At 24.5% G+C, this 25,779-nt stretch overlaps 2 protein-coding genes and 1 long non-coding RNA gene across 3 annotated transcripts; all 3 read left to right on the top strand.

Moving 5' to 3' along the window:
* Window positions 1-641: 641 nt before the first annotated feature.
* Window positions 642-7,600, top strand: LOC105253875 (aminopeptidase N). Its single transcript, XM_020028292.2, is given in 13 exon segments — window positions 642-917; window positions 1,570-2,100; window positions 2,529-2,981; window positions 3,321-3,519; window positions 3,888-4,053; window positions 4,137-4,218; window positions 4,540-4,898; window positions 5,432-5,477; window positions 5,479-5,698; window positions 5,897-6,078; window positions 6,350-6,646; window positions 6,740-6,818; window positions 7,352-7,600. Coding segments are annotated over 12 exon segments (2,799 nt in total). The 5' UTR covers window positions 642-917; window positions 1,570-1,609; the 3' UTR covers window positions 7,577-7,600.
* A 1,052-nt stretch (window positions 7,601-8,652) lies between these two features.
* On the top strand, window positions 8,653-18,406 carry LOC109610169 (puromycin-sensitive aminopeptidase-like protein; the record flags this gene model as incomplete). The annotated part of the gene is made up of 10 exons (XM_025414490.1): window positions 8,653-8,999; window positions 12,107-12,603; window positions 13,256-13,711; window positions 14,377-14,560; window positions 14,991-15,147; window positions 15,384-15,465; window positions 15,955-16,334; window positions 16,701-16,975; window positions 17,344-17,534; window positions 18,250-18,406. Coding segments are annotated over exons 1-10 (2,385 nt in total), but the record flags the coding sequence as incomplete, so codon positions are not given.
* A 20-nt stretch (window positions 18,407-18,426) lies between these two features.
* LOC112639669 lies at window positions 18,427-19,108 on the top strand. Its single transcript, XR_003123622.1, has 3 exons — window positions 18,427-18,543; window positions 18,635-18,704; window positions 19,093-19,108. It is a non-coding gene; the product is annotated as an uncharacterized LOC112639669 (long non-coding RNA).
* Window positions 19,109-25,779: the final 6,671 nt, after the last annotated feature.

Genomic DNA, 25,779 nt, shown 5'->3' with positions numbered 1-25,779 from the left:
TATTATATGCTATAGTTTAATGCCGATGCTTTCTGCATTTATTGTTAAATATGTGCCCAAATAGAATAATATGAAAATCAGGCAAAAAACGAAATTTTGCGATTTGAGATGAAATTCACGATTTGAGAGCGATTTCGCGTTTTGTAGCGGCATAAAATCTTGCTCAAAAGATGTTGGCATGCATAAAAATAGAAATACAACTTCAATCTGTCATATTTTGATGAAATTCGCGTTTTTGCTTAATGCGAAAAGTTTAGTTCCCTGATAATAGCTTTTCAAACATCAAAAATCTCATTGAAGAAAAAAGATATTAAAAAATATTCAAAGTTTTCTTTTTCAAATTAACATAAACTTTTTTACTTATATTAAAGAAAATTTATTTATAATACAAGAACAGGAAATTTTATAATAATTTTACAAGTTTATAATGAATCAATGCGACGTTTAGCTTCAGCAATATCGATACTTTTCACGAGATGTACGATAAAAAGTAGGATTTCTCTGTGATATCTCTGACCTGGCTTGGCATTGATTGGCTGGATAACAATGTATTTAAGTTATCGCATTATCAGCGTTGTCAATGTTCAAACTGTCCAGGAAATTTTGCGAGGTGAGTTCGGAATAGCCTATTTAGCGATCATACCCCAACGAGTATAATACCTACTGCTCCGACTGTCGTGATAAGATAAAAAAAGGCAGCGATTTTTTTTGCGATATGTCTTACTGCCATTGCCTTATAAGGCGCCAAATTTTGGCTTGACAGTCTTTCAATAAAATCTTGCCTCTGCGGGGACGTAGCATTGACCCGCACGGCTCTTCATCTTTAATTAGTTTTGAGGTACGTTATTTTAATCTTATTAAAATCGAAAAATTCAGTTTGTGTAAAAAGATTGATCTTATTGCAAAAGAAGCGAAATGTGTGTATATGAAATTTTTTATATTATACAACGATTTGTGTGTGACTTTTCGTAGCAATCTGCGATTATGTGTGTGTGCAGTGTCATTTTTATCAATTTATTAGCAAATTATATCTAGCATACATCATATTTATGATTTAACATAATACATTATTGGAAATAATATTCTAATAATTTGATTCGTAAAAATTAAAGTAGATGAAAATAAAAAATCAAATTTATTTTTTTAGAACACACACAATAGAGTTTATTTTTTTTAAATAAATAATAAATATAAAAATAACATTTTTTCTATTAATAAAACTTATAGTATGAATAGATGTTTTTTAAAGAGTTGTGTATATTTTGTGTATATATAATTATTTGTGTATATATAATTTAGATTTATATCAGTTAAAATATATACACAACGTTTCCTTTTTTTAAATGTTTTTTTTCTTCTTTCATTTTGTTAATTTCTTATTTAAAGTAAAACAGAATTATTAAGTTATCATTAATAAGTTTCGAGAATCTCACTTATTATATGAATATTTATTCAAATGATTTCCGGAAATCAATGAAGATTATACTTCTCTTTTATATTATTACATCAAAACGTCAATACTATGTACGTTTATTATTATTTATTCACATCTTTTAATTATAATAACAGGTTGGATCGTACAAAATTTATCCATTTATAGCAAATATTAATGATGAGATATCTGCTGCCATTGATTCTTGTCCTGGCAACTTGCTGGGCAGGCATTCCTATTCCTGAAAGTGTAAATCCCCAACCAATTCAGGAAATTCTAGACGACTACAGATTACCGAAGGATGTCATACCCACTAATTATGTCATCGAATTAACACCATATCTAGACACAAAGGATAAAAAGAACTTTACTTTCGATGGACATTCTGAAATCGATCTGGAAATTGAGAAAAATACTAAAACTATAACATTTCATGCTAATAAACTTAACATAACCGACATTAAGTTAAACTATTCTAAGAATGAGGAACCAATAAATATTTTAAATACAGAAATAAACGAACAAAAGGATTTCGTAACACTCAATTTAGAGAAAGAACTTAATTCTACATTAAAAAATATAAGATTAATTTTAAATTTTACTGGAGTGTTAAACGATAATTTACGTGGATTTTATAGAAGTTCTTATCAAGACGGAAACGAAACAAGGTAAGATAATAATTATATACAAAAACTCCTACTTAAATCTTCTTTAAGATTAATATTCTTTTAAATTTACATATATAATTTATATATATACATATATATATATATATATATAATATAATATAGTTTATATATACTATATCTAAATTCAGAAGATAATGATTTCAAACAAATGTTGTGTTACCAATTCTAGTTTAAATATTTTCTTTTTATATAGATTTTTCTAAAAACCTTTCGTCATAGAAACCGGATGATGAATCCTATTTGTATTTATATTTGTAGGACAATATTAATTCAAATCTTTATTAATAAATTAAGATTAAAATAAATGTTTCCTTTGAAATAAATAATTTTGTTTTAATAGACACATGCATATGAAATAAAATAGAAAATTATCTTTTTATAATAATGCAAACATCTATATGTTACAGATGGCTCGCAACAACTCACTTCGAGCCAGTAGCCGCGAGACAAGCATTTCCATGTTGGGATGAGCCTGCATTAAAAGCAACTTTTAACATTATTATCAATTATTCCACAAATAAGAATTACCACGCACTCTCGAATATGCTTGGGAACGAAAAAAATGGAACGACGACTTTTTCGCAAACACAAAATATGTCCACCTATCTCGTGGCCTTTGTAGTTTCAGATTACAAAAACAACACAAATAAAGAAGAAAACCTTAGTGTTTGGACAAGACCCAACGCAATCAACAGCACAAATTTTTCACTCGAAATCGGGCAAGAAACATTGAAAGTATTATATAATTTCACTGGCATCGATTATTACACAAAAAATATTCCAGGAATAAAGATGGATCAAATTTCAATCCCAGATTTTGCAGCTGGTGCTATGGAAAATTGGGGTCTTGTGACTTACAGGTAATATTGGTCAAAGATTATTAATTGGAAATATCAAATGCTTAAATGCAATTTACGCATTAGTACAAAGTCCATAAGTGTTTCATCTTAATTGAACGTGCAAATTTCAACAGCTTATCTTATCGATCTTTCAATCTTATCATATTAAAGTACGCTTATCAATTCTGTATAGGATATAAAAATTTTCATTGTACAATTTTTATATTTTTCTAAACAAATATGTCAATTATTTTATATATTATATGGTTTTTATTTACATTCTCGTAAATTTTAATATCATTATGAACTTATCTTACTAGTGCATCAAAAATAATCTGTTTCTTGCTGTTTCTTTTTAAGAGAGTCTGGACTGCTTTATACTGAAGGCAAATCAACTACTCAAGACAAACAAGCTATAGCGAAAGTGATAGCTCACGAATTCGCTCATCAATGGTTCGGTGATTTAGTGACTTGCGATTGGTGGGATTATATCTGGCTAAACGAAGGATTTGCCACCTTCTTTGAATATTATACAACCGAACAAGTTGTTCAAAACTTGGTAAGTATAAATATTATATATATATATATATATATATATATATATATATATATATAATTGAATTATAGTAATAATAAAAATTTAATGTGCACTATAAAAATTCTGGATAGATTCTCAATTGAAGTAATGTAATTAATATTAAGAAAATATTGATATTAACATGTTTATATTAATAAAAGATAATAATTTATCTTTTATGTCAACCATAATTTATATCAACATTATAATCGATTTATTTTACACTGCTTTGCAAAATCCTTTAAAGAGAGAAATGTTAGCAAAAAAAGAAGCATCATAAGATTATAAAAGTGTAATAGAGAGACAGTGAAACTGCTAACTAATTTAATTAATGTTATTCTAAATTGCAGTATAATCAGTCCTGGCGTCTTATGGATCAATTTGTTATCAAGAATCTACAAGCATCTGCATTCGTTACCGATGCAACTATTAAAACTCGTCCATTAAATCCTGATGTTAGTGTGAAAACTCCTGCTCAAATCAATAGTTTGTTTGATGATATTGCTTATAAAAAAGGTAAGAGAGCTTTTTATTTTATATTCAGTAATAAAAATAAAAATAATAATTGTTATTCTAATTTATTTCATTCATTTTTACAGGCGGTTCTATTCTCCGGATGTTACAACAATTTTTGACAGAAGATATCTTTCAAAAAGGACTTCGTCAATATCTGAATACAAAGTAAGTCATACATTATGATATATTATACATTCTTAATAATAAAAAAGACGTTTTTAAATATGTATATTTACATTTACATTATATAAAATTATAATTATTTTTAATAATTACATATATTTGTGTATTAATTGAATACAGTCTTATGTGCTGCACTTTTGAATTATCTTATTATTTATTTTCTATAACCATCACATGTCAAAATATATTTAAATTTAACTAATTTAAATTTAAATTTAGTTATTAATGTAAAGCTATTAAATAATCTTATAATAATTAATTATAATAATTAATAATATTATAATAATTTTTTAAATTTTGTAGTCAATTTAAATCTGTTACACCCCCTCAACTCTTTGAAGCCTTCGTTGATGAAAAAATTGACAAAATTTTACCGAATAATACTTCACTTATGGACGTTATGGACAGTTGGTTGAACAAATCTGGATATCCTGTTGTCACGGTTAGCAAAATCTCAGAATCTAAATTTAATCTGACACAAGAGCGATTTTTCCTGGTGAAACCAATGAAGAAGGATACAACTCAATGGTACATACCCATAACCTATGTCGAAGAAAAAGCACTCAATGACATACAATCAGGCTGGATGATACCTGAAAAACCTACAATTGTTACAATCAATAACGTTTCAAACTGGATTCTTTTCAATAAAAATCAAACAGGTACGCATGAATTGATATACCACTGTTCAATCTTTACCTTTAGTACAACATATAATATTGTTAATTACATTGATTCAATTCTTCTAATAACTGATATAATTGTGATTATTCTATTATATGTATATTATCTTTATAAAAACCAAAGAATATATAAAAATTATGATAAAGGGTGATGCATATTCTCGTAATTGTAAAAATAGTTTGTATTATATATCCGTTGCTTTAAAATACATAAAAACAGATGTTTTTGTATATTTTATGCACTAAAAAATATATTTTAATCATTTAACAAAACATTTGATGTACGTACTTTAACATTGCCATTATCATTAATATTAATATTTCGTGGAATAATAAAATTGAATGAAATGTGTGACAATAAAGTATAAAAAGAAATAATATGATTTATTCAAATTATTATATATCACAAGATTATTTTGATAATCATTGTCATGAAATAACGTAGATAAATTTATGATGTAAACAATAAAAAACATTGCTATGAAAAAATGTATGATAATATTATTTTGTAGGATATTATCGCGTGAATTACGATGAGGAAAATTGGAAAAAAATCGTGAGCGGATATACGATTAAATATAAGCAGTACTAATCGTGCCCAATTGATTGACGATGCATTAAATCTAGCGCGAACGGGATATTTGTCGTATAATGTCTCTTTACAGATTACAACTTATCTGTCAAAAGAGACCGACTACATACCATGGTATGCGGCTGTTAGGGCATTTGATTATCTGGACGGTGTATTACACGGTTCGAATTTTTCTAACTCGTTCCATGTAAGTTCCATGTAAATATGAAGAAATACGCTCTCATTGGTCTTACATTCTCGTTTGCCTTATAAATCTTAATAATGCAAGAAAAATATATTTGTGAGCGCGCGCTCTCTCTATCTCTTTCTCTCTTTCTCTCTCTCTCTCTCTCTCTCTCTCTCTCTCTCTCTCTCTCTCTTCTCCTAATACGCTACTGAATTTCAGATTTTTGTTGCTAAAAACATAGCAAATTTCACAAAAGCAGTTAATTACACGAACCCCGAAGGTGAGCATGTAGAGAAATTAGGTAAAGTACTAGCATTAGATATTGCTTGTAAATACGGAATGAAAAACTGCGAGAATTTCGCTCAAGGAAAACTTAACGAATGGTTAGAAGAAAAGGAAAAGTAAGTGTAAATATTTAGAATAATTTTGTTTCGTAAATCTATAATTACGATTGCTATAAGTAACAATGTATGTTTTCATTGCAAAGTCACTGTACAAACATAAACTGCAAATTATTATTATCTAATGATGCATTTTTTTAATATACAATATGTATATTTTCTTCCGATGCAATTGTACAGAAGAATCTATGAATTTACAAATTCTCTATTGCAAATATTATGTGACTAAATATATGTATAATTGTGATCATGACTAATTACGAATTTATAGACTCTCACCAGACTTGAAAAATGGAATTATTTGTGCTGGATTGCGAAAAGGGAACGAGGAAACATGGAAAAAGATTATAGAAAAGTATAAAAAAAATAAAGAAGAACAGCCGAACATTCTTGCTGGCCTTGGTTGCGCATCCAAAGACATTGCAAATAAATTCCTCAATTCAACTATTGAAAAAGACCCCATAATAGATATTTTTTCTGCAATGAATACGATAGTTGAAAGAAATGCTGAGGCTTTTGAGATTCTTCTAGATTTCATTAATGCACACATCAAAGAAATCCAAAAAGCGTAAGTTGTTTTCTGTTACTTAATTTGATAATACAATATTATAAACACAAAAATTAGATATAATGTATAATGTATAATGGTTTCTTTTTACAGGGATAAGGATAATACGAAACTTCCAACTTTCTTTAATAAACTTGCCAATAAAGTTTCGTCTTTTGAACAATATATAAAGGTAAAATATCATCCTTATAATCTATTACGTTTTCTTAACAGATAATTAGCTTAACATATAACATATATTTTTTGGAAAAACTTAATCTATTATTTTAAATTTAATAATTGCATTAGACATACACTACATTATATAATATGAATTAATTTTTATTATATTTACAATATAATTTAACTAATCTTATATCTAGAACTAACATTGGGAAATGGTTCTTTTATGTCAGAATTTTATATTGTCTTCAATTTGAACTGTTTTTTAAAGTTACATGTGCCATATGTGAATATTAGAACGCGATAATATATCTTTTGTGTAAATAAATTTCAGTAATTAGAACTTACGAGAAGTTCCATTTCTATCTTATCCTTGATCGCGCTTGTATCTTATCTAAGAGTGGATTGATTAGATATTTCACAATTTCACTAAATATTGCATCTCTAACATATAGCACTAATTACGCACCATCTTACAAATTCAATAACATCGATATTGATAGGTCTACAAGTTTTTTATATAAAAATATTTTTACATTTCAGCTATCAGAAGCCGTATACGAACATTTGGGAGATTTCGAAAAGTTTACAGGATGGGATAGTGCATTAGAAAATCTTGCTTGGATTAAATCCTATCAAGAAGAAGTTGGGAAATTTATCGAGGAAAATATTAAGGAGCAAGACTCAACAACAACAAGTTCTGCAACTTCCTTTACTTTGGCATCGTTCCTTGTGATTATCCCATTACTACTCGCACGATTCAACTAGAAATACATAGAAAAAAACATAGTATACTTTGCACAATTCATTATGGTATTAATGTCTCTAATCGATTCAGTTATATACAATCATAATATCTCAAATCGATGCCATGTAATGTCATTTTTTTCAACTTCTAATATTGAAACAATGATGTGTTCATTGTTGAGTCATTCTTGCACTTGATTTCGTAAACGAAAAAAAATGAAATGTACCACTATATATTTTGTATTATATATTATCTCCCCCACTAGATATTTTGTATTATATATTATCTCGTCATATTAATTAAAATTTTAAGTTATCATTATATGAAAGACTATTATAATTTATGATATATGAAAGATATGTTTTTGCGACAATTCTGCTAAGTTTCACCACAATAGATATCACAATAGTTATAGTTAAATTATAAAAAATTCAAACACAGATTTTTATTTTATGTACGAAAAAATAACACCAGTTAATTGAGAAATATATAATATAAATATATAAATGTGTGCATAATTATGTAAATATCTTGCATATGCTGATTATTATTTATACACTTATATAATAAGTTTTACATAATTTATAGTTATTTATAATTGAAATAAAAAGAAAAAAAACGAAAAGAGAAAAAAATAGTTACGTTTTTGTCAAATTTTAATAGATATAAAATCGAATTAAAATATCTAAAGCGAACATTTTCATGAGATATTATTTGAATTTAATCAAGAAATATTGCAATACCTCGATTGATTGTCACATACACTTTATACTGTTGTAATTTAATTTCAAACTGTTTCTAATATAACTTTAATTTAATAAAAGATCATTTTTTATTTGTTGTTTATTACTTTGAAAGATAAACGCACATATCTCTGATATAAAATACAATTTTTATTATTACGTAATAATTATAAAATTATATTTATACAACTATTTTACATAAAATACATTGAATATCTTTAAAATAGTAAATAGTAATAAATAAGTTGAAATAAAAACTTAGTTGTGTTAGAGATAATGATAAAAACTTAACATATATTTTGTACGCTATTAATATTTGTAATATTAACAGCAGTTATAAAATATATTAAGTGGTTTTTATCATTATTTCTAACACAAATAACAGCGCATATATAATTCACTCATACTCTGCCGTTTCATAATACAAGAAGCAGAGGCCAATAATATAAATTATTTATATGATAGGCACGTTTAAAATACAATGGATGATCGTCAAGAATCCAACAGTTATATCAAGTATACAAGGAATGTCACAAATGATTAGATTCATTTCGTCAGATTCGATTCGCTTCGTAAGTCGAAGTAGTTTATTATCGAATAGTAAAGCGAGTTAGTTATCTAACAATAAGTGTGAAACTGTTGCAACATTTCGCGATTCGATCTTGAGGATTATTCGTGCAAATATACAGATAGCATGAAGGTAATATTAATCAGATATACATTAATAACAAAAAGTTGATTGCAGTGTCAGCGAAAATTATATCTCACCAACATTTTGCCACGCTTTCAACGTTCGAATTATCACAAATTCAGTTTCAAATATTAATATAAGAAATATTCTTTGTTATGTACACGACAATATCAATAAGCGCTAGAGAGAGAAAGAGAGAAAGAAATTTTGTATCATATAACTATAAAAAAGGAAAATATATTGTCATAAATATCAATTAAATTGAAACAAAATCGTGGTGTAATATATATATATATATATATATATATATATATATATATATATACACACACACATATATATATATATATATATATACACACATATACAGATGTATAGACATTGTATACATTTAAAATATATGTATATACCGGGTGTTTCAGACCACCCGTACACCCCATTTTAAAGCAAAGGAAGTGGTTATTTTGAAAAATGTTTCAGACAAAAGTTGTTGAAGATAAAGTAATGCATTACATGGGTAAATTTGATTGACCTTGGGTGGCGTCGTGAAGGTCATGTCAAGGTCGACTTGAATTTTTTAAATGGGAACCCCTATTTTTCATTGCATATTCTTGTAGCTTATCTCGAGAGCTTTCCAAAACACTATAATTAAGTACCTTTTTATTAAGTACTTTTTGAGTTATAAGGCTTGAAATAATTTCTTAATTTTATATAAACCATAAAATATCTAGTAAACCATTCATTTTTCGATTATCTTACCTTCATACTTTTATGTACAAAATAATGAGAGGAATCAATTGGTGTAAAGAAAACATACAGTTGTTTTTAAGAAAAAATATGGAATTGTTAATTGCAAATTACATATTTTTTCTTAGAAACAACTATGTGTTTTCTTTACACCAATTGATTCCTCTCATTATTTGTACATAAAAGTATGAAGGTAAGATAATCGAAAAATGAATGGTTTACTAGATATTTTATGGTTTATATAAAATTAAGAAATTATTTCAAGCCTATAACTCCAAAAGTACTTAATAAAAAGAACTTATTATAGTGTTTTGGAAAGCTCTCGAATAAGCTACAAGAATATGCAATGAAAATAGGGGTTCCATTTAAAAAATTCAAGTCGACCTTGACTGACCTTGACGACGCCACCCAAGGTCAATCAAATTACCAGTAATGATTACTTACTTCAACAACTTTTGTTGAAACATTTTCAAATAACCATTTTTGCTAAATGGGGTTACACTTTTGTAACCCTGTATATATATTTTTTTTTCTGTTATTAAAAAATATTAAAATTATTTTACAGGTTTTAATTTATTTAGAAGATCTATATACTGATTCTATCAGTTTGACCTTGGATGGCGTCGTCAAGGTCAGGTCAAGGTCACATTGACTTTTTAAATGACACCCCTACATTTGATTGCATATTCTTATAGCTTAATTCAAGCTTTCCAAAACACTATAATAATGTTCATTTTTATTAAGTACTTGCGAGTTATGAGGTTGAAATAATTTCTTAATTTTACATAAACCATAAATATCTAGTAAACCATTCATTTTTCGATTATCTTACCTTCATACTTTTATGTACAAAATAATGAAAGGAATCAATTGGTGTAAAGAAAACATACAGTTGTTTTTAAGAAAAAATATGGAATTGTTAATTGCAAATTACATATTTTTTCTTAGAAACAACTATGTGTTTTCTTTACACCAATTGATTCCTCTCATTAATTTGTACATAAAAGTATGAAGGTAAGATAATCGAAAAATGAATGGTTTACTAGATATTTTATGGTTTATGTAAAATTAAGAAATTATTTCAACCCTCATAACTCGCAAAGTACTTAATAAAAATGAACATTATTATAGTGTTTTGGAAAGCTCTTGAATTAAGCTATAAGAATATGCAATCAAATGTAGGGGGTGTCATTTAAAAAAGTCAATGTGACCTTGACCTGACCTTGACGACGCCATCCAAGGTCAAACTGATAGAATCAGTATATAGATCTTCTTAAACCCTACAACTTTTGTTGGAAACACTTTTCTGTAAAACGTATATTTTCCGAGATATTTAGGGGTTTCCACACTTTTGGTAGACCCTGTATATATATTTTTTTTTTCTGTTTATTTATTAAAAATATTAAATTTTATTTTACCTTTTTTATATTTTTTTTTTATTTAGAAATTAGGATCGTTCAAAATTTCAAAAAAATATGTGACACTGGCTTCGCTTGGTTTGCCACATCCTGGTTGCACATACATTATGCTGAAACGGATATAGACGTAGATTATTTAATATATACATAAAAAATCCACTTTCTATTGAAAGGATTGACGGAATGCATTACATGCATCATAATTTTGTAAATTATTCCTTCAATTATTTTTCGATTATTGATTTAATCGCGATCTAAATTACAAAATCGAGACGAAGACAATGACATAAACGCGCTTTATTTATTGTTTAATATCACCAAAAGATTATTTTCATCTTTAACAAAGCGACATGTTATATTAATAATATAACATGTCGCTTTGTTAAAGCTGAAAATAATCTTTTGGCGATATTAAACAATAAATACTTTTAATTCTTTTGAGTTCATTGATATTTTGAAATACATCCGGATTAAATAACATTATAAATAATAATAGAATTAAATAGTAATAAAGATACACAAAAATGTAATTCACACAGTTTGAATTTTATCATAGATAAAATAACAATCAGATGTATATATAAAAAGTCACTCGATTCCCGGTTGGAAAATTTTGTTTGTGTCGCAATCAAATAATTCTATAAATAGATTTTTCATATAATTATATACTTTCATATAATTATATAATTATATACTTATGAATTACATTATATACTGTCGAATAAAAAAAGGTTTTTATTTAATATATTTGCGCGATTATTATAAACTGATCTACCATACCAGTTTATCGATCTTTTTATTGCAAACAGTCATAATAGCTGCACAAGATTTATATTATTTTTTATTCACACAATATATATCTCTCTCTCGAAATGCACTTAATGTGATGATAAAAAAATTGCAATTGAAATTGCAATTTGTATTATTTTTCTTATGAAAATGTTTGTGCAGATATTTGAAAGGAGAATTGGCATGGCGATTCTGAAATTATTTATGAATGTTGGTCTAATATTTACTGCTACAGCAGCTCTTCCTGTTGACGCAGATTCGAGCAATGATACACATGTGATTAATTACCGTTTACCAGACAATGTAGCTCCGATGCATTACAATATTAAGTTAATACCATATATTGAGGAAGGTAACTTTACCTTTGATGGAGAATCTGCCATCAATATCACTATTCGTCATGTAACGCAAAACTTGAGTTTACATACACTGGAATTGACAATCGATGACGCAGCGACATCGTTATTCGACAAAGATGGCATTGTCCATATGCCGACAACGTACAGTTACGATTTTATTACACATATTTTAGTACTTTATTTTGATCATGAACTATCACCTGGAAATTACACTTTAAAGATGCGATATGTCGGTATCTTGAACGACGACTTACATGGCTTTTTCAGGGTATCTTATGTTAATGAAGAAGGAAATCTAGAGTAAGTAAATATTAATCTTTGATAAATCTTTCTAATATTATATGTATTGTTATTTTAACATTATTTATTATTATTATTTATTTGTTACTTTTGCCATTATCGCTATAATATGTTAAGATCTTTAACTCATATTAAAATATTTATATTAAATATTTATATTAAAATATTATATGTTAAGATCTTTAACTTATATTAAAATATATATGATTTAATAAATAAAATTGCTTGATGTCATAATTTGGTAATTTGGTATATAAATATTTTAGACATATATCTATATAATATTACGCATGTCTCTTACAAAGTAGCAATATTTCCTTACATTTTTCGTAAAATTTTCGCCTAAAATACTTTGATTAAACTTTTAATTAAAAAAATAATTTGTGAGATCATACATTGCATAGGTGTGTTTAATTATTGTAACAAAAAAATATTAAAAATTTTTTCATGAAGCGCATTTTGGGAAATTTTATCACTTTATTCGATTATTGATAATATGTCATGTTCAGACTTTACAAAAGTGTCACATTATTATCCAAACATGAGTCATAAATCACATTTACGTGTTTTTACACTTAAGTATTTCACTTATTTTCTTTTATAATAACAGAAAATTTATCATTATCAAAAGCGTATCATTGAAATGTGGTAGGTGGTTGGCCGCATCACATTTCGAAGCGACTTGGGCGCGACAAGCGTTTCCATGTTGGGACGAACCGGCACTAAAAGCCACTTTTGATATCTCCATAAAACATCATCGAAATTATACGGCTCTATCAAATATGCCAATACGGAAACAATCGGATGACGGCAACGAAAACGGCATGGTGTGGACGTACTTTCACACGACTCCTATCATGTCTACCTATCTCGTAGCGTTCGTAGTGGCTGATTACGTTCGTGTTCCTAATAAAGATGGGACTGTCAATATGTGGTGCAGATCGACATTGGCGCCGTACACAAAATTTGCTCAAGAAGTTGCCCAAAAATCTGGACAGTTATTGACAGAATATACCAACAGCACCGATAAAGTTCCAAAAATGGATCATGTAGCGGTCCCGAAATTCGCAGCTGGTGCCATGGAAAATTGGGGACTTATTATCTATGTGTAATACATGTTATCTACATGTAATTTAAGAAAAACATCAATAGAATAATGCGTATGTCTGTACCAGATATCTTGCGTTACATAAATTGAAAATTCTTTTTTTATTTTCGTAAAATTATTAATTCTATATTGTTTCACGGTGGATATTATAAGTGTAGATTTTGCGAAATAATAGATATTGATTTTACTGATTGAAAATCATAACTATTATTTTGTTTCATTATTTTAAAATAATTTTATTTTAAAATAATTTTATTTTAAAAATTATTCTTTTTTTGTAAAAAAGCAGTTTTAAAAAATGTTGATTATTTAAACAATTTTAGATTGAAGTTAAATCAAAGTTAAATTTCTTTCTATTGAATAATTTTACAAAATATAGAATATGCGTAAGAAAGAATAAAAATATAATTGAGTTACACTTTAGATTATGCAAAAAGTAGAAAAAGATAATTTTAAAATACAAAAAAATTATATATATATATATATATATATATATATATATGTATATATATACACATCAAAAGCACTAATACTATTGATTTTAAATAATTATATATAAATAATAGAGTATATTATAAATATTATAATGTAAATATATGTATGTATATATAACACATTTTATGTGAAATGAGTATAATAACTACATTATTTATAATAATTTTTAGCGAAAAATCCTTCGCATATAATGACAAAATTGATACGATATCTACTAAACAAGATATAGCAGTGACAGCAGCACATGAAATGGCACATCAATGGTTTGGTAATGTAATCAGTCCATTATGGTGGTCTCATGTATGGTTAAACGAAGGATTTGCGTCGTTCTTCGAAGAATATATTCTCAATCAAGTAAGTTCATTATTACAAGTTTCATTTACATATAGTGAGCATTCGAAAAAATTGTTATTTAGATACATGAAAAAAAGATTGACAAATTTTAAAATGCATCAAAAGATTGCTTTTTATATTTTTTTATTTAAAAAAATTCAAATATAAAATATAATAGTTGAATTATTTATAGTTTTCTACATAACAATAAAGTACTGCCAATAATTATAGATTACGATTACTTAAGAGTTTAAAACAACAGATTTCTCCAAAAACACACACACACACACACACACACACACACACACACACACACATATATATATATATATATATATATATATATATATAATTTACTATATCATAATAACTGGCATTTTATTATTAATTTATAATATTAATTTAATCAATTTTAATTGTGATTGAAATTAAAACTTTTATGTATTTCTAGATTTTCCAAGATTGGCGAGTAATGGAATATTTTGTTGTTACTACTCAACAAACAGCTCTTCATATTGATATTGCTAGGAATATGAAGCCTATTACATTCGAAGTCAGCAGTCCTAAGGAAATTGAGTCACTCTTTTCTTACTCTACTTATGGCAAGGGTAAGATTGGATAAATAAATTAGCATCCTCAAATTCTTGAACATAAATGATCTAAAGCAATTGACGAAACAAAAAAAAGAATTTTTAAAATATATTCTTTTAAATCACAAGAATTAATTTTTTTTATCAGCCATATTCGCGAATATTTTTTTATGAATGATAATATATTGTTATATTATGTATTACTCTCATCAATTTTATATATTACTTATCAATTTTTTATATATTACTTGCAGCACCCGCTATATTACGCATGTTGCAACATATAATTACCGATGAGATATTTCGGAAGGGTATTATTAAATATTTACATAAGCAGTGAGTAATATACTTATTTCTTTATCTAAGAGATAGATGTATAAAGTATCTAGTATAATATTAATTCGACTTAAAAGTAAAAAGTTTAAATTATCACCTAAATTGCCTATATAATAAATCTATTGATAAAACATTGTACAGCACTTTATATTTCTACATTTTATATTTCTGAATAAATAATGCAAGAATTTAATCATTGTGTTTAAAAATTTTTTATTAATTTAAAAATCATTACTAAATTTATTAATATTTAATAAAATGATAATTTTTTATGAAAGTTTAATAAATATAGCATTACAGAGAATTTCCTGAGAATTTTACAAAACTTTATTTTCTTCTTTCTTAGAATAAAGAAAGATAAATCATTGTTACATTCTGAATGCTTTGTGTATAATATTTACAATTAACTATAGATTTATTTTCATTTATACGACTTTTATTGCATTATTATTCTCTTAATAAATCTATCTTCTGTCTTTCACAATTTAGTCAATTCAATTCGGCTACTTCTGACGACTTATGGAACGCTTTGCAAACAGTCCTAGATGAATCAGATGTTCCGCATAATGCCTATAGATTGAAAGAGGTAATGGATACCTGGATAAAACAAAGGCATTTTCCCATAGTACATGTGAACCGAAATAACGACACCAATCAGATAATACTAACGCAAGAACATTTCCGTCCAGAAAGTGAAGATAAGCATGTTGATAATGATAGATGGTGGATACCTTTGACTTTTGCTACACAAACAAATCCCGATTTTTCCAATACTTTGCCTACTCATTGGTTAACACCGCAAGATCAAAATATAACTATTGATGGAATTGATCCAAATGATTGGATTATTGTCAATTTACAACAAATGGGTATCTTTCATATTCTCGATTAATTTAATCTAAATTTGAAAATAAAGATTTTGTTTTTTGTTTCAAAAAGTAGTAATCATTAATTTTACAATTAATAATTAATTAATTAATTTTTCTATTTTTTATTGTTATTTATTTTCTATTTCATGTAATGTTTTATATTTTTATTTATAATTTATTATATAAATTTTCAATATGCATATATAACATATATATAGTGTATATATATATATATATATATATATATATATATATATATATAATAAATGTTAATGTAAAAGAAAAATGTTTAAATATATATTTTAATAAATTAATTTTTTAACATAATTTATAATAGTAATTTATAATATTATTTAATTTTGACAGGATATTATCGTGTTAATTACGATTCTTCAAATTGGCAAAAAATTGCGAACTATCTAAAATCTGAAAATTATACGAAAATTCATGTGCTCAATCGTGCTCAAATCATCGATGATGCTTATCATTTTATGGCGGCAAACCAACTTAATATTCTGACATTTTTGGATCTCATTAGTTATCTATCGCAGGAAAGAGATTTTGTAGCATGGTTTCCTATGTTTGAAATATTAGAAATTACAGAAGATTTTTACAAATATCCAGAAACTGCACTTCTTAAAGTAAGTAGTTTATTTAAATGTTTATATTAAATATATATATATATATATATATATATATATTTATGTATATGTATATATATTTAAAAATAAAATAAATATAATAAACATTTGCTTAATTAATTGATCTCTTATTAAATAATTTAATAAGACTATAATTTACTATAATTTATAAATACATTTTTTAATCACACGTACACATACATATACACATACATACACATATACGTAAATACACACACACACACACACACACGTATGTGTATATGAGTGCACGTGTATATATACTTATGTCCATAAGATAAATGTTCATAATCATATTAACTGCAAAAAACCAATATAAAATTAATATTATTTTATGATTTTTGTAGTCATACCTAATCGAAATTTTGGATGGACTTATTAAGAACGTGGGATACGAAGAAAATCCTGACGAAGATGATCTTACGAAACTTCAAAGAACTAAAGCTTTAAAATGGGCATGTACTTTGGGTCATTCTGAATGCAAGAGAATGGCCACTGTTAAATTGAATGAACATTTCGAAAATCCCATAACACATAAGTAATTTTCTATTTAGTAACTTTTATTTGTTTCTAGTAAAATGAATACATATAAAACACATATATACATTAAAATAAATATATGTGTGTGTGTGCGCGCGCGCGCGCGCGTGTGTGTATATATGTATGACATATATACATATATACAGCGTGTATCTGAAATAATGCACTAAATTTTAGAAGCATATTCTAGAGATCAAAATAAGATTTTTTTTCCCTATAAATATGGGTCTGCAAATGAACCTCCTTCCGAGCTAAAGGTCCCTAAAGTTTGAGGAAATAATTGAAAATTGGCTGTATTATGGATTGCTTTATTATTTGATCTTGGTTTTGACGTTATCTATCATCCTTTCTTGAGAGATAAATAAATTTAAGTTGCGAATGTTTGGTCAATTTCACATATTTTTAAATTTTAGCTCGGAAAGGGATTCATTTGCGGACCTATGTTTATAAGAAAAAAAAAAGTCTTATTTTGATTTCTAGAATACGCTCCTAAAGTTTTTTTAGTACATCATTTCAGATACACCCTGTATACATATATATATATATATATATATATATATATATACATATATGAAGTATTTAATAAATTATTAAGAGTTTAGAATTTCACACATACATCTACGCTCATATACATATATATATATATATATATATATATATATATATACATATATACACAAATAATAAGCTTATTCTTTTATTATATGTTGTAGAGTTTCACCAAATTTGAGAGAATGGACATATTGTTATGGCTTGATGGAAGCAAATGCTTCTACTTGGAATAAATTATTGAGTGTATATATAAATAAATCAAACAAAAAAGCTTTAAAATACTTGGCTTGCTCTGAAAATCCTGATATTATAATTAATTTTTTAAATATATCTATAGCAAATAATTCAATAATACAAGATAAAGATATAGCTTATTCTTCTATTATCAGGAAACATGCTACGAATAATGTAATAATCAATTATATATTAACAAATTTAAAACAAATAATCTCAAGGTATGTTAATATCATCTTTTATATTAATTGTAAACATAATATTTTTTATTTTATTCATTATATAAATATTTAAATTTTAAATTTTTTGCAGAAAATACAATATGGATGATGCATTAAATGATATAATTGACAATGTGTATTCTAATGAACAACTTGACGAAGTAAATTTTATTATCACATTTTACATTTTTATTGATTTATACTTAAATTGATTTATTTCTATTTTTATTAAAAATACTAAATTTTAAACTTTTTCGATAGAATGCCGTTATTATTACAATCTAATAATTTAAATGGAAAAAAATTTCATTTTATTAAATGTACAATAAGTTTAGTTTTGAAAAAGTTGAAACTGTAATTGATACAACAAAAGATCAGAATTTATTTCAAACAAGAACAATAATTATATTTTTCTGTACATTTTACATTAATTTTTATCCATTTTTAATTTTACATAGAATGATGCAATTTTAATTGAAATTATCGTATTGTGCATTTACAAAATATGACAGCAAATTTTTAATAAATATAAATATAATTTGTTTTTAGATAAGTAAATTTGTAAAAAATAAATTTAAAGAAGAAGTATTCAGAAACATTCAAGACAAGGTAAACGATCGCAAGATTGAACTGTTAGACATATTTGCCTCATTTCGGCCACCTGTGATAGAAGAGAGAAAATAAAATTATAAAAACATTTCAATAAAAAAAAACAAAATAAATATATATTGTACATATATGATATATACAACAATTGCAAGACGGATACATATATTTATCTATTTTTAATGTTAATTTTGGAACTTATCAAAAACTTTCTTTTTCTCTTTTTTCATAATTTAAAATAAGTTATATAAAATATTATTTTACATTAATAATGCTTTTGAAAATTTTATTCTTCATAATTTTATTTTTTTTTTGTTTTTGTTCAAATAATTACGTTTTATTACATATAAATCTGACATATAATAAAATATTATAGTAATATCAAAGATTCTTAAAAATTAAATTAAATTTTACATGTACATAAACTTAAATTATTATGTGTTTATTAAAATTTTTAATTAACATTTGATTATTTTACATCAATTGTAAAAATTATGTTATAAGCTGTAATATAATATATTATATGAATATTTTATATATTTTCACTCTTGAAACTCAAATAAACTAAAATAATTCTAAGTTAAATTCTAAATTAAATAAAACAAAATTATTTAATAGTAATTATTATTATCTCTATTATAAATAATGCAAATATCGGAATATATATATATATATATATATATATATATATATATATATATATATACAGGATGTTTTAGACCACCCATTTAAAAATTAGAGAAGTGGTTATTTCAAAAAAGTAAAAAATTATTTAATAGTAATTATTATTATCTCTATTATAAATAATGCAAATATCGGAATATATATATATATATATATATATATATATATATATATACAGGATGTTTTAGACCACCCATTTAAAAATTAGAGAAGTGGTTATTTCAAAAAAGTAAAAACATTTTCTTTATAAATCGGGTACGCTCTATCGAATGGTGATATTTTCAACTTCTGGTTCCGGCCGGAAATAGGCGATTCAAACTAGAAGTCCCTATTTTTTATTGCATATTCTTATAGCTTACCTCGAGGCTTTCCAAAATATTCCATATCCTATAATAAATTATTTTTCCATGAAATACTTTTCGAGTAAGGAGGCTTGAAATCATTTCTTAATTTTACATAAACCATAAAATATTTTATGTAATATTTCGTTAATATTTCGTAAAATATTCATTTTATATTTCGTAAAATATTTTATGTAATATTTCGTTAATATTTCGTAAAATATTCATTTTTCGATTATCTTACCTTACTTTTATATACAATATAATGAGAGGAATCAATTGGTGTAAAGAAAAAACATAGTTGTTTCTAAGAAAATAACGAGAGGAATCAATTGGTGTAAAGAAAACACATAGTTGTTTCTAAGAAGAAATATGTAATTTGCAATTAACAATTCCATATTTTTTCTTAAAAACAATTGTATGTTTTCTTTACACCAATTGATTTCTTTCATTATTTTGTACATAAAAATATTAAGATAAGATAGTCGAAAAATGAATATTTTACAAGATATTTTATGGTTTATGTAAAATTAAGAAATAATTTCAAGCCTCATAACTCAAAAAGTACTTCATGGAAAAATAATTTATTATAGTGTTTTGGAAAGCTCTTGAGGTAAGCTACATGAATATGCAATGAAAAATAGAGGGTTCCATTTAAAAAAATGCACTTCCAGTCTGAATCGCCTATTTCTGGCCGCAACCAGAAATTGGAAATATTACCATTTAATAGAGCGCACCCGATTTATAAAGAAAATGTTTTTACTTTTTTGAAATAACCACTTCTCTAGTTTTTAAATGGATGGTATGGGTGGTCTGAAACATCCTGTATATATATATATATATATATATATATATACCTCTATATATATATACCCTATATATATATATATATATATACCTCTATATATATATACCCTATATATATATATACCTCTATATATATATACCCTATATATATATATATATATATATATATATATATATACCTCAATAAGCAAAAAATTATTAACGTAACATTATTACAATGATATTTTATAATGTCTAATGTTTTGAAGTATGTAATTTTTAATGTCATATACAATGTCACTATGAATAAATCTTGATCTAATATTTGAAATAATGTTTTTAAAACGTTTGTTTAATATTCAAAAATATTATATTATAAAATAATATGTTTAAGATATTTATAAAATATGTCAAAACTTAAACAGAAACGTTACAAAAAAAATTTACATAAAATTAATATTTCAAGAGATTGATTTAATTTCGTTTCTTGCTTACTGGGATTCGGTAAAATTATTTGCTTTGCATTGCTTCCTCGAAAGAATTATTCTTTAGCATCAAACGCTTCCGAAAATTGTAGCAAAGAGACTTATAAATGGATAGTTAGAGTTGTCTCGATTAGTTGAATAGCTACCACTATCACGGAATCCTGTATGTCTGATAACGTAAGTACGCAAAAAAAATTTAACTTAATAAGAAAGAATCATTTATAATTTAAAAATAATTAAATTAACATTAATTAACATTAATTCCCAAAAATTAAGAAAACCAAATATAATAAATTGCCATTCCTTAAAAAGAAAATTGTAAATTATGAAAAACTGTAACATTTTAATGTAGAAGACTATATTTTGTGTATTCTAACATAGTTGTATTTAAAAAAATGAAAAGACAGTGTCATAATATTTAGAAATAACATAATGATATTATTGACAAATAGTAAAATATTTTTAATATCTTTTATGTAATTTTATTTAAAAAAATATTAGGAATATAAATAGCTCTATCTGTATTAATGCGAATCATTCAAATCTTATATTAGTTAAATCTAGTGTGATATATTAATAGATTATGTACTTAATCAAGATTATTCTTATTTTGTAAGTCAGTTATTTCTTGTGAAAATTATGTAAGTTTAAACTCTGCTTTGAATTTGATATACCCGCTGTGCTGTTGCTTAATATGCTTAATGCGCTTAATTAATATGTAACTACATTGGTCAGATACATTTTACATTACTCTCGTAATATTATAGTTAATGTTATGATATTATACTTAAGTTAAATTTTGCTAGTAAAATTTTGTGTTTATAAATTCAAAAAAAAAAAAAAAAATATATATATATATATATATATATATATATATATATATATATAGTTCTCGCAAGACATTAATTCTTGAATATAATAAAAAATTATATATTATTAGTTTGTTTTAAAAAATATACAAATACAATAATGTAAAATAATATTATATAACAACAAAATTCTAGTTTTATTTATTGGTAGTATATCTTATTATTAGACAAAAAATATAAAATAATTATGTATAAATTGCTTCAAAAATTATATACATTACATATACATTATATACATATACAGATATAATTAAAAAATGTAATAACTTATCTCAGAACAAGTCATAAATTTATAATTGCAATAAGCGAAAAATTTTTTTTTATTCTTTCATCTCTTACAGATTTTTATTTGAAGAGACATAGAATTTGATTTTTAATTATTTTATCTTTGCAGAATGCTGTTGTACTCAGTTATTTGCATATATATCTTTACAGTCATCGAAACAGATACTGCTAGCATTCCAAAGTCAAATCTCAACAATAAAAAAATAAATTATCGATTGCCTAATTACACAAAACCGCTGTTTTATGATATTAAATTAAATCCGCATCTCGCGCCAAATAACTTTACATTTGATGGCGAAGTACTTGTCTCTATAGAAATTTTGAGCAACACAAAAACTCTCATGCTGCATATGAAGAAATTGATAATAGACAAAAAATACAACTTTTCTAAAGATCAAAGATGGATTCAATTTTTACATTCCTACTATGTATGATCATAACAATCTAACAGAACCGAGACAAGGAGATATAATAATTTTTCCAAACAATATATATATGTAAAAATATTAATTGATAGACTATTATATAAATATGTGTGTGTGTGTGTGTGTGTGTGTGATCATCTCCTAATTTTTAATTGTCAATCATCTCTAATTATTAAATTATATAGTAAATGTTTGCACGACCTATTGCTTCCTCATGATAATTATACAATAACTTTCATGCTAATGAGATGAGATTTAATGTTTATTCATTAAAGAAAGCTATAATAAATTTATTGATGATTGGCAATAATATATTTTTTGCACAACAGGATTTCTGTATATATTGCAATAAATCTACTATAAAAATGACTTGCAATTTCTCTATAAAATTCTAATTACACAACATTATCAAATATGCTATTCACAGAATCAATATAACTGACAGAAAATTATGAAAGTGCAAAGCCAACCAGTATTAATATACTGGAATGATAAAAATGTAAAAAGGGATTTAATCCCAATACTCTTGAATATAATCTTGAATATACTCTTGAATATTACCTAATTAACTCTCAAAAGATTTTATAAGAAGATGAAAAAAATCAACAATATAATATAATAATAAACATTTAAATAATATTTTAGTCTGCATATATTTAATCTGCATATATTTTATGATATATTTTCAATCCATTCTACTTATTTACAAAAGCGGATTATTATCATTAATATTGATTTTCGATTTGTTTTCTTTGATATATTAAAACGCATGTATATATATCTCAATATAATTTATCATTTCACAAACATAAGCTAGATAAGATATATTATCACGATATATAAAATAATATTTATAATATGGTTCTTAAAACTTTTAATGCAAAATAAATTAAGATAAGCATAAAACTAATATATAATCACAGATTTTAGATAATATATAATTAGATTTTTCTCGATTATATTAGTATAAAATTATATATATATATATATATATATATATATATATATGATTAATTTGTGTTAATAACATATATATAGAAAAGAATAAATTTTTTCCGACATTTTGTTTATATATAACTTATTTATAACTTATAACTTGTAGATATATAACTTTTTATTTCTATTATTATAAATAATTAAAATATATGCATGTTATAAATCTCCTATTAATTTTCTGTCAATAATCTTTTATAAACATAAATTTTGATACTTTTTTGAATTTCTTTATTTAAGAAAAATATATAATTACATTTTTGTTAATAAAAAAAAGTAATAAAATATTTTTTTGTCATACAATATTTTGATGTATTATTAATATAAAATTATTTTTATATGTTTGGTTATCACAATATTCTTAGATTATATCACAAACATATATATGTCTTTCGTAATATATAGATAAATGTAATATGATATGTTTTATAATCTTAAAGTTTTTTTATAATATTATTCTATGATATCTTGCAATTAATGTTTGCAGAAATCTATATCTGCAAAATACTTCATTACTATCACAATTCTATTATTAACTAATAAATTATTTTTTCCTTATATTTTATTACATTCTTTTTCTTCGAAATTTTATCTTTCACTTTTTCATAAGAAATATAATTTTTTTAGATTGTAAATATTTTAAATAATATGCAGAGAAAGAAATAAGTTTAAGTGATAACTATAAATCAATATTTAATTAAATAATTATAAGTCATAATTAATTAAATTTTTTTATTGTTTACACGATTTTAAATTTGGTGCTTTTTTGTCCTTATCCAAAATACAAAATGTCATTTCCAAATAATGATATAAAATTAACAATCAAATAATGTTTTTGATCATGAATTCCATTTACTTTAGTCTGATAAATAAATTGATTGATTTCTGAAAACATTTTAATCAAAGATTAAGAAAAAAAAATCCGATTATTAAATAGATATTACAAAGATATTTACAAATAGATATTTACTTAAAAAAATATAATTTATAAAATAATATTTATCATACTATAATAATTTATTATAAACAATTGTGTGACGCATTTAATTTATTTGTATTACTTTATTCTTTATTAAATCAAAAATAAAAGTTAATAAGTGTAATCTTAAATATATATATATAATACAATACAAATATCTTCAAGTCATAAAAATATTTATAAGTTAAAATTATAGTTATATAAGTTAAAGTTATAATTATAAGTTAAAAAGCAATATTTTTGGAGTATTCTTCTTTATTGTAATCTGCATTTGTGACCTGTAAAAAGAAATAATTTACTATATTTTACAAAAAATATTTATTTTACAAAAAATATTATATTTTTATCAAGTGTATAGTGAATGTTAACTATAATATGATCAAGTATGTATTATAATTATTGTATAATTAAAATAATATTATTGCATTAATTCCGATTATTATCAGTAGATTCAGATTTATTTATGAATAGTTCATTACAAATGTGTACAATATACTAATATAATTGTTGATGAGTTTCTCTCTTGAAGATTAATATAAAACTTCTTATTTTTCTGTAGTAATTTCTTTTTGAGATATTTAATTAGTAAATGCAGTAACAAATCATTTTGTGCAAGTAATAAAACGTGATAATATGATTTAAAATGAAAAATGATGATATCGTTATTTATTAAACTTACGATAAGATAAAAGATATCATAGATAATCCCAAGGCAATATGAGGAATTAAAATCACATATAGCAATCTGTCATTTCAAAATTGTATCGAGAATTATACGTTCAT

The sequence above is a fragment of the Camponotus floridanus genome, unplaced genomic scaffold (assembly GCF_003227725.1).
Source record: "Camponotus floridanus strain SB8 unplaced genomic scaffold, Cflo_v7.5 scaffold81, whole genome shotgun sequence".
NCBI lineage: Eukaryota > Metazoa > Arthropoda > Insecta > Hymenoptera > Formicidae > Camponotus > Camponotus floridanus.
This window is presented reverse-complemented; position numbering and strand designations above follow the sequence as displayed.